General features: G+C 43.2%; 1 protein-coding gene across 1 annotated transcript; it reads left to right on the forward strand.

The window, feature by feature from the left end:
• Nucleotides 1-8: 8 nt before the first annotated feature.
• Nucleotides 9-3,140, forward strand: LOC119348816 (probable glycerol-3-phosphate dehydrogenase [NAD(+)] 3, cytosolic). The gene is made up of 5 exons (XM_037616803.1): nucleotides 9-738; nucleotides 1,256-1,477; nucleotides 1,979-2,226; nucleotides 2,418-2,557; nucleotides 2,673-3,140. The coding sequence occupies exons 1-5, from the start codon at nucleotides 93-95 to the stop codon at nucleotides 2,812-2,814; spliced, it is 1,398 nt and encodes a 465-aa protein (XP_037472700.1). The 5' UTR covers nucleotides 9-92; the 3' UTR covers nucleotides 2,815-3,140.
• Nucleotides 3,141-11,644: the final 8,504 nt, after the last annotated feature.

Here is an 11,644-nt window from a genome sequence, read left to right on the forward strand (position 1 = left end):
CGTGTCACTCTCGCTTAGCTGGCCTGCGACTGCGCGCCTCGATCTCCTCCCGCGCGTGGCCGGGCGGACTGAGCTAGTCGGAGGCCGCGGCGATGGTGGGGAGCTACGCCAACGGAGCAGGAGCAGGAGGAGGTAAGAACGGCGCGGCGGAGAGGAAGCTGGACGAGCTGCGGCGGCGGCTGGGGAAAGCGGAGGGGGACCCGCTCCGGATCGCCGGCGTGGGCGCGGGGGCCTGGGGGAGCGTCTTCTGCGCGCTGCTGCAGGACGCGTACGGCCGCGACCACCGCGACAAGGCGCAGGTGCGCGTGTGGCGCCGCCCGGGCCGCGCCGTCGACCGCGCCACCGCCGAGCACCTCTTCGAGGTCATCAACGCCCGCGAGGCCGTCCTCCGCAGGCTCATCCGCCGCTGCGCCTACCTCAAGTACGTGGAGGCCCGCCTCGGCGACCGCACGCTCTACGCCGACGAGATCCTCCGCGACGGCTTCTGCCTCAACATGATCGACACGCCGCTCTGCCCGCTCAAGGTAGTCACCAACCTGCAGGAGGCCGTCTGGGACGCCGACATCGTCATCAACGGCCTGCCCTCCACCGAGACCCGGGAGGTGTTCGGGGAGATCGGGAGGTACTGGAAGGAGAGGATCAACCCGCCCATCATAATCTCGCTGGCCAAGGGGATCGAGGCGTCGCTCGATCCCATGCCTCGGATCATTACCCCCACACAGATGATCGCCAATGCAAGTGAGTTCTTTGCTGAACTTTCCTTACTTACTGTATCTGGTTGATACTTTCTTTTGGTTACATATCAAATCCACTGCTAAATCATTTAAAATGAGATTTGTTAACCGCTGAACTGACTGAGGGCACAATGTATGTATGTTCCTGATGTTGTGTGCAGGCTAATTTCTGAATCTTGATCTGTACTTAGTGTCAGTGTCCTTCGTATCCTTTATCTTTACAGTACTTAGTGTGCTCCACAACTACTACTAAACGATTATACAGCACATTCTCTATGTCCTTTATCAAATAATTGGAGAGCTAGTTAATGCCCCTACACTAAATGGCTTGCCATGAATGTCCAAGTGTTATGTCCTGCAACCCCTTGAGCTGGAGTACATACCAATCATTTTAGCAAGTTGTATCTGCATTAGTACTGAATAATAAGCGGTCTGGTTTCCTCTTCTGTTAATTCATCGTGTACATGTGTCAATCCATTTAGGCCCTGACGATGTTTTGTTTGTCATTCGTTTTATTGTAGCTGGAGTTCCGTTGGAGAATATTCTATATCTCGGAGGCCCTAACATTGCTTCTGAAATTTACAATAAAGAGTACGCAAACGCTCGCATCTGTGGGTCTGACAAGTGGAGGAAGCCTCTTTCTAAATTTTTGCGGCAGCCTCATTTCATTGTATGGGATAATAGTGATCTCATTACTCATGAAGTCATGGGTGGCTTAAAGAACATATATGCCATTGGTGCTGGTAAGTTTCCATTTGCTCTGAACCACTGTCTTATTTTGTTCACAGCATGCCTCGTATTATCTTGATCAGGAAAATGAAATCGTTATTGGGAGCCTTCCTTTTTGAAGACACAGGAAACACACTTATTGACATTTTTGCAGCAAACCAGAAATATTTTGAAACCTTATGTTGAATATCCACCATTATACCATGGAATATGTAATATGAATCTACTGTTTCTTGCATTGGTGTTATCTCTTTTACACGCTACTTGCTGCTATGTTGCATAGATGCCATTGATGCAATACAGTAGATTTAAACTACTGATGAATTCAGTATTAAACTTGGCGGATATGTGTAGATTTCTGTATTTGTTTCTATATTACTCCCTCTGTACCAAAATAGTTGTCGCTGGAGTAGCTGAAGTTCAGCTACTCCAGCGACAACTATTTCGGTACAGAGGGAGTACTATTCATGGCCTAATCTTTCAACGGTTTTGCTGAACATCGTGTTTTCTTGTAGGTATGGTGGCAGCACTAACGAACGAGAGCGCAACAAGCAAAGCAGTGTACTTTTCACTTTGCACGTCTGAAATGATATACATCACCCACCTCCTAGCGGAAGAGCCTGAGAGACTTTCTGGACCACTATTAGCAGATACTTATGTCACACTATTGAAAGGTCGTAATGCTTGGTATGGCCATAAATTAGCTAAGGCAGAACTGACTCTGGAAATGGGGGACAGCATCAAAGGCAAAGGGACTATACAGGTTTGTGTCGCGATCTAAATAATACTCTCTCTGTCCTAAAATGTAAGACCATTTTTGACACTTACCATAGTGTCAAAAATTATCTTACATTTTGGGACGGAGGGAGTAGAATGTTTGCATAACTGTCAGGATGAGTTTTTGGTTTGGCATAGCTGTATGCTAAGTTCTATGTGTTCTTTTTCAACTTGTAGGGTGTCTCTGCAGTCAATGCATTTTATGAACTCCTGAGCCAAGGCAGCATAAGTGTGACGCACCCAGAAACCAAGAAGCATGTTGCTCCTGTCGAGCTGTGTCCGATACTCAAAACACTTTACAAGATTTTAATCAAGAGGTTGGAATGCTCTTGGATCACCATTGTTGCCTCATGTAGTTACAGTTTTTCTTTTGTTACAGTCCTGTTGCCTCTACAGCCTTCTGAACTTTCTGTACTACTTACGCACTTGCAGGGAGCTTGGTACCAGTTCCATTCTGGAGGCGATACGCGATGAATCAATGTCCGATCCACGGGAAAGAATCGAGATGGCACAACGCCAATCCCTCTACCGGCCGTCTCTCCTCGGCCTGCCTAAAGGCGATATCAAGCCGTAGTAGTTGCGGCCTTTATTTATGCAGAAATGTTGCGAGTTTGCATGGTTTGCTGATCTTTCTGTCGGTGTACCCCGCAAGTGCATATTTGTGGTATACATATGCTTATATGTAGCACAAGTTGAGTTTTTTTTACTAGCAAGGCGAGATAAACTTCTTATCGTTCGAGTTGACGCCCACCTGTATATACAACCCTTGATTCAATTGCATTTATTGCTTAGATGGGAAACGAGGTAGCTGTGATTCTTGTGAACTTAAACTCGTTGCCCCTGCTTCAGTTGATTGGCAGTGTTGACTTCAGAAACAGAGGACGCCTGTAGTTCTGTATATCTAATGCTATTATGCCTGTGAGGTTTTTCTCTTTTGAAGAGCGTGCTAGTTTTGAGATCCATTTGTAATCTAATGCTTGTATGAAGGGGCTGTTTGGTTCCCAGTCACACTTTGCCACGCCTAACCTTGGGCAAATTTGACCAAATTTGGTAGTTGTTTGGTTCTAGCCACACCTAAGGCAAGGATTTTTTTTATGAGCAGTGAAATCCACATGTCAGAGACACAAAAAGTGTGGCAAAATTTCTTTAGACAAGCCAAAGTGTGGCTAGCAATTTGAGCAACTCAATTAAGGCAAGTATGGCAAGTGTGGCAAAAGTCATGTGGCAATATATGGCAGAGATAGTCATAATCCAAATAGCCCCGAAGTGTCCCACTGTTCAGTCTTTGATAGCAATGTTAGTATAGTTAAGCTGAAATCCTTGACCTTGGAATTTTTTTCCTTCCATGTCCCGCTCTCAAAAGAAAAAGAAAACTGAACAAGCCCCAAAGACCACTCGAACTGCCCGACATACCTAGTTTTGAGACATTTCCGGCCTCTAGGTGAAAATTAGTCCGTCATACTGTCCGATTCTATAAAGTGTGATGGTACCGCCTGCTCATCACATATCTGCAACGAGCCGAGCATCATGTGCTACGATCATCTTCATGATTTCATCTTTACTGGCTTGCCAAGAGGGATGCCACATTGGTTGATCTAGTGTATGGACTTGGTGTGAGAGAATTGCTGGACCGTTGGCGTGGAAGTGATCAGTGCGATCTCGACGAATGGGGCAATTTTGTTGTGATGTGTTTAGCACAGGAAGTGAAATACCCAAGACTCGTACGAGCAGCTTGTTGGATCCGCTTGTGTACGTGCTCTCATCTCGAACTCATCTTCCTAGTGCATCCCATACCCAACAGTGATCATCATCCTAATAGGCCAAGCTAAGTGCTACATCTGCATACACCGAGTACAACAATAGAAAAATGGGCAAGCCTAAAGTTTCACCATGTAGTTGCAAGTGTTTAGCTTTTATACTCGTTGATACCGTGTAGCTAGGTGCAAGGGAGTGATTCGACAAGTATTTATGGGTCGGGTGTGTTGTTGATTTTACCATACCAACAACCACTTGTCCTCTTACGCCTCTCCCGATCCACATGAAGGAAATATGCCCTAGAGGCAATAATAATGTTATTATTTATTTCCTTATATCATGATAAATGTTAATTATTCATGCTGGAATTGTATTAACCGGAAACTTAGTACATGTGTGAATACATAGACAAAACATAGTGTCCCTAGTATGCCTTTATTTGACTAGCTCGTTAATCAAAGATGATTATGTTTCCTAACCATAAACATGTGTTGTCATTTGATAAACGGGATCACATCATTAGGAGAATGATGTGATGTACAAGACCCATCCGTTAGCTTATCATTATGATCGTTACAGTTTCATTGCTACTGCTTTCTTCATGACTTATACATGTTCCTCAGACTATGAAATTATGCAACTCCTGAATACCGGAGGAACACCTTGTTAGCTATCAAACGTCACAACATAACTGGGTGATTATAAACATGCTCTACAGGTGTCTCCGAAGGTGTTTGTTGGGTTGGCATAGATCGAGATTAGGATTTATCACTCCGTGTCTCGGAGAGGTATCTCTGGGCCCTCTCGGTAATGCTCATCACTATAAGCCTCGCAAGCAATACGACTAATGAGTTAGTTATGGGATGAAGCATTACGGAACGAGTAAAGAGACTTTCCGGTAACGAAATTGAACTACGTATGATAATACCGACGATCGAATCTCGGGCAAGTAACATACCGATGACAAAGGGAACAACCTACGTTGTTTTGCAATTTAACCGATAAAGATATTCGTACAATATGTAGGAGCCAATATGAGCATCCAGGTTCCGCTATTGGTTATTGATCAGAGATATGTCTCGATCATGTCTATATAGTTCTCGGACCCGTAGGGTCCGTGAAGGAAATATTGAAGGAAATATGCCCTAGAGGCAATAATAAAGTTATTATTTATTTCCTTATATCATGATAAATGTTTATTATTCATGCTAGAATTGTATTAACCGGAAACATAATACATGTGTGAATACATAGACAAACATAGTGTCACTAGTATGCCTCTACTTGACTAGCTCGTTTATCAAAGATGGTTATGTTTCCTAGCCATGGACAAAAGAGTTGTCATTTGATTAACGGGATCACATCATTAGGAGAATGATGTGATTGACTTGACCCATTCCGTTAGCCTTAGCACTTGATCGTTTAGTATGTTGCTACTGCTTTCTTCATGACTTATACAAGTTCCTATAACTATGAGATTATGCAACTCCCGTTTACCGGAGGAACACTTTGTGTGCTACCAAACATCACAACGTAACTGGGTGATTATAAAGGAGCTCTACAGGTGTCTCCAAAGGTACATGTTGAGTTGGCGTATTTCAAGATTAGGTTTTGTCACTCCGATTGTTGGAGAGGCATCTCTGGGCCCTCTCGGTAATGCACATCACTATAGGCCTTGCAAGCAATGTAGCTAATGACTTAGTTACGGAATGATGCATTACGTAACGAGTAAAGAGACTTGCCGGTAACGAGATTGAACTAGGTATTTGATACCGACGATCGAATCTCAAGTAAGTAACATACCGATGACAAAGGGAACAAATGTATGTTGTTATGTGGTTTGACCGATAAAGATCTTCGTAAATTATGTAGGAGCCAATATGAGCATCCAGGTTCCGCTATTGGTTATTGACCGGAAACTATTCTAGGTCATGTCTACATAGTTCTCGAACCCGTAGGGTCTGCACGCTTAACGTTACGATGACAGTTATATTATGAGTTTATAGTTTTGATGTACCGAATGTTGTTCGGAGTCCCGGATGTGATCACGGACATGACGAGGAGTCTTGAAATGTTCGAGACATAAAGATTGATATATTGGAAGCCTGTATTTGGACATCGGAATCATTCCGGGAGAAATCAGGATTTTATCGGAGTACTGGGGGGTTACCGGAACCCCCCCGGGGGTTAATGGGCCTACATGGGCCCTAAGGGAGAAGAGGAGGGCCGGCCAGGGCAGGCCGCGCGCCCCCTCCCCCCTAGTCCGAATAGGACAAGGAAGGGGGGGCGGCGCCCCCCTTTCCTCTTTCCCCCTTCCCCCTTCCTTCTCCAACAAGGCAAGAGGGGGGAGTCCTAATCCCGGTGGGAGTAGGACTCCTCCAGGTGCACCCCTAGGGGCCGGCCGCACCTCCCTCTCCCTCCTTTATATACGGGGGCAGGGGGGCACCTCATAACACACAAGTTGATCTTCGTGATCGTTCCTTAGCCGTGTGTGGTGCCCCCCTCCACCATATTCCACCTCGGTCATATCGTAGCGGTGCTTAGGCGAAGCCCTGCGTAGGTAGAACATCATCATCGTCACCACGCCGTCGTGCTGACGGAACTCTTCCCCAACACCCTGCTGGATCGGAGTCCGGGGATCGTCATCGAGCTGAACGTGTGCTGAACTCGGAGGTGCCGTACATTCGGTACTTGGATCGGTCGGATCGTGAAGACGTACGACTACATCAACCGCGTTGTTATAACGCTTCCGCTTTCGGTCTACGAGGGTACGTGGTCAACACTCTCCCCTCTCGCTGCTATGCATCACCATGATCTTGCGTGTGCATATGAATTTTTTTGAAATTACTACGTTCCCCAACAGTGGTATCCGAGCCTAGGTTTTATGCGTTGATGTTATATGCACGAGTAGAACACAAGTGAGTTGTGGGCGATACAAGTCATACTGCTTACCAACATGTCATACTTTGGTTCGGCGGTATTGTTGGATGAAGCGGGCCGGACCGACATTACGTGTACGCTTACGCGAGATTGGTTCTACCGACGTGCCTTGCACACAGGTGGCTGGCGGGTGTCAGTTTCTCCAACTTTAGTTGAACCGAGTGTGGCTCCGCCCAGTCCTTGCTAAGGTTAAAACAACACTAACTTGACGAGCTATCGTTGTGGTTTTGATGTGTAGGTAAGAACGGTTCTTGCTCAGCCCGTAGCAGCCACGTAAAACTTGCAACAACAAAGTAGAGGACGTCTAACTTGTTTTTGCAGGGCATGTTGTGATGTGATATGGTCAAGACATGATTCTATATTTTATTGTATGAGATGATCATGTTTTGTAACCGAAGTTATCGGCAACTGGCAGGAGCCATATGGTTGTCGCTTTATTGTATGAAATGCAAACGCCTTGTAATTGCTTTACTTTATCACTAAGCGGTAGCGATAGTCATAGAAGCAATAGATGGCGAAACGACAACGATGCTACGATGGAGATCAAGGTGTCGCGCCGGTGACGATGGTAATCACGATGGTGCTTCGGAGATGGAGATCACAAGCACAAGATGATGATGGCCATATCATATCACTTATATTGATTGCATGTGATGTTTATCCTTTATGCATCTTATCTTGCTTTGATTGAAGGTAGCATTTTAACCTCTCACTAATTATCAAGAAGTGTTCTTCCTGAGTATGCACCGTTACGAAAGTTCTTCGTGCTGAGACACCACGTGATGATCGGGTGTGATAGGCTCTACGTTCAAATACAACGGGTGCAAAACAGTTGCACACGCGGAATACTCAGGTTAAACTTGACGAGCCTAGCATATACAGATATGGCCTCGGAACACGGAGACCGAAAGGTCGAACGTGAATCATATAGTAGATATGATCAACATAGTGATGTTCACCATTTAAACTACTCCATCTCACGTGATGATCGGACATGGTTTAGTTGATTTGGATCACGTGATCACTTAGATGACTAGAGAGATGTCTGTGTAAGTGGGAGTTCTTAAGTAATATGATTAATTGAACTTTAATTTATCATGAACTTAGTCCTGGTAGTATTTTGCAAATTATGTTGTAGATCAATAGCTTGCGTTGTTGCTTTCATATGTTTATTTTGATATGTTCCTAGAGAAAATTGTGTTGAAAGATGTTAGTAGCAATGATGCGGATTGGATCCGTGATCTGAGGTTTATCCTCATTGCTGCACAGAAGAATTATGTCCTTAATGCACCGCTAGGTGACATACCTATTGCAGGAGTAGATGCATACGTTATGAACGTTTGGCTAGCTCAATATGATGACTACTTGATAGTTTAGTGCACCATGCTTAAACGGCTTAGAATCGGGACTTCAAAGACGTTTTGAACGTCATGGACCATATGAGATGTTCCAGGAGTTGAAGTTAATATTTCAAGCAAATACCCGAGTTGAGAGATATGAAGTCTCCAACAAGTTCTATGGCTAAAAGATGGAGGAGAATCGCTCAACTAGTGAGCATGTGCTCAGATTGTCTGGGTACTACAATCGCTTGAATCAAGTGGGAGTTAATCTTCCAGATAAGATAGTGATTGACAGAGTTCTCTAGTCACCATCACCAAGTTAGTAGAACTTTGTGATAAACTATAGTATGCAAGGGATGACGAAAATGATTCCCGAGCTCTTCGTGATGTTGAAATCAATGAAGGTAGAAATCAAGAAAGAGCATCAAATGTTGATGGTTGACAAGATCACTAGTTTCAAGAAAAGGGCAAAGGGAAAGAAAGGGGAACTTCAAGTAGAATGACAAGCAAGTTGTAAATCCCACGAAGAAGCCCAAAGCTGAACCAAAGCCTGAAACTGAGTGCTTACACTGCAAAGGAAATGGTCACTGGAAACGGAAATACCCTGAATATTTGGTGGATAAGAAGGATGGCAGAGTGAACAAAGGTATTGATATACAGGTTATTGATGTGTACCTTACTAGTGTTTATAGTAGCCCCTGAGTATTTGATACTTGTTCGGTTGCTAAAAATTAGTGACTCGAAATAGGAGTTACAGAATAAACAGAGACTAGTTGAGGGTGAAGTGACGATGTGTATTGGAAGTGGTTCCAAGATTGATGTGATCATCATCGCACACTCCCTATACTTTCAGGATTAGTGTTAAACCTAAATAAATGTTATTTGGCGTTTGCGTTGAACATGAATATGATTTGATCATGTTCATTGCGATACGGTTATTCATTTAAAGTCAAAGAATAATTGTTGTTCTGTTTACATGAATAAAACCTTCGATGGTCATACACCCAATGAAAATAGTTTGTTGGATCTCGATCGTAGTGATACACATATTCATAATATTGATGCCAAAAGATGCAAAGTTGATAATGATAGTGCAACATATTTGTGGCACTGCCGTTTGGGTCATATCGGTGTAAAGAGCATGAAGAAACTCCCTAAAGATGGATTTTTTGAATCACTTGGTTATGAATCATTTGATGCTTGCGAACCGTGCCTTTTGGGCAAGATGACTAAAACTCCGTTCTCCGGAACAATGGAATGAGCTACTGACTTATTGGAAATAATACATACTGATGTATGCGATCCAATGAGTGCTCGTGGCAAGTATCGTTATTTTCTGACCTTCACAGATGATTTGAGTAGATATGGGTATATCTACTTAATGGAACACAAGTCTGAAACATTTGAAAAAGTTCAACGAATTTCAGAGTGAAGTGGAGAATCATTGTAACAAGAAAATAAAGTTTCTACGATCTGATCGTGGAGGAGAATATTTGAGTTATGAGTTTGGCCTTCATATAAAACAATGTGGAATAGTTTCACAGCTCACGCCACATGGAACATCACAGCGTAATGGTGTGTCCGAACGTCATAACCGCACTTTATTGGATATGGTGCGATCTATGATGTATCTTATCGATTTACCACTATCGTTTTGGGGTTACACATTAGAGACAGTTGCATTCACTTTAAAAAGGACATCATCAAAATCCGTCGAGACGACGCCTTATGAACTGTGGTTTGGCAAGAAACCAAAGTTGTCGTTTCTTAAATTTTGGGGCTGCGATGCTTATGTGAAAAAGTTTCAACCTAATAAGCTCGAACCCAAATCGGAGAAGTGCGTCTTCATAGATTACCCAAAGGTAACTATTGGGTACACCTTCTATCACAGATCCGAAGGCAAGTTATTCGTTGCTAAGATGGATCCTTTCTAGAGAAGAAGTTTCTCTCGAAAGAAGTGAGTGGGAGGAAAGTAGAACTTGATGAGGTAATTGTAACTTCTCCCTTATTGTAAAGTAGTTCATCACAGAAATCCGTTCCAGTGATTCCTACACCAATTAGTGAGGAAGTTAATGATGATGATCATGAAACTTTAGATCAAGTTGCTACCAAACCTCATAGGTCTTCCAGAGTAAGATCCGCACCAGAGTGGTACGATAATCATGTTCTGGAAGTCATGTTACTAGACCATGATGAACCTACGAAATGGCTTGAGGCCATAAAATCTGAGATATGATCCATGTATGAGAACAAAGTATGGACTTTGATTGACTTGCTCGATGATCAGCAAGCCACGTTAAATAAATGGATCTTCAAGAGGAAGACGGACACTGATAGTAGTGTTACTATCTACTAAGCTCGACTTGTTGCGAACGGTTTTTGACAAGTTCAAGGTGTTGAATATGATGAGATTTTCTCACTCGTAATGATGCTTAAGTCTGTCTGAATCATGTTAGCAATTGCCACATTTTATGAAATCTGGCAAATGGATATCAAAACTGCATTCCTTAAATGGATATTTCTTAAAGAAGTGTTGTATGTGATACAACCAGAAGGTTTTGTCAATCCTAAAAGTGCTAACAAAATGTGCAAGCTCCAGCGATCCATCAATGGACTGGTGCAAGCATCTCGGAGTTGGAATATACGCTTTGATGAGTTGATCAAAGCATATGGTTTTATACAGACTTTTGGAAAGGCCTGTTTTTACAAGAAAGTGAGTGGGAGCACTACACACTCTTTGATAAGAATGTGTGAATAACATATTGTTCACCGGAAATGATGTAGACTTTTTCTGCAAAGCATAAAGGAGTGTTTGAAAAGATTTTTTCAATGAAAGACCTCAGTAAAGCTGCTTACACATTGAGCATCAAGATCTATAGAGATAGATCAAGACGATTGATAAGATTTTCAACGAGTACATACCTTGACAAGATTTTGAAGTAGTTCAAAATGGAACAATCAAAGAAAGAGTTCTTGCCTGTGTTGCAAAGGTATGAAATTTAGTAAGACTCAAATCCCGACCACGGCAGAAAACAGAAAGAGAATGAAAGTCATTCCCTATGCATCAGTCATAGGTTCTATAAAAGTATGCCATGCTATGGACCAGACCTATTGTATACCTTGCTCTGAATTTGGCAAAGGAATACAATTTTGATCTAATAGTAGATCACTGGACAGCGGTCAAGTATATCCTTAGTGAGGACTAAGGAGATGTTTCTCGATTATGAAGGTGATAAAAGAGTTCGTCGTAAAAGTTACATCGGTGCAAACTTTTACACTAATCCAGATGACTCTAAGTCTCAATCTGGATACATATTGAAAGTGGGAGCAATAAGCTAGAGTAGCTCCGCGCAGAGCATTGTAGACATA

Source organism: Triticum dicoccoides, chromosome 1B (assembly GCF_002162155.2).
Source record: "Triticum dicoccoides isolate Atlit2015 ecotype Zavitan chromosome 1B, WEW_v2.0, whole genome shotgun sequence".
NCBI lineage: Eukaryota > Viridiplantae > Streptophyta > Magnoliopsida > Poales > Poaceae > Triticum > Triticum dicoccoides.

Bases quoted from the DNA above. Each gene is read 5' to 3' on its own strand.
- LOC119348816 (XM_037616803.1), top strand. From the start codon at position 93: ATGGTGGGGAGCTACGCCAACGGAGCAGGAGCAGGAGGAGGTAAGAAC. The intron at 739-1,255 runs GTGAGTTCTTTG...GTTTTATTGTAG, and splicing joins ACAGATGATCGCCAATGCAA to CTGGAGTTCCGTTGGAGAAT. The intron at 2,558-2,672 runs GTTGGAATGCTC...ACGCACTTGCAG, and splicing joins TACAAGATTTTAATCAAGAG to GGAGCTTGGTACCAGTTCCA.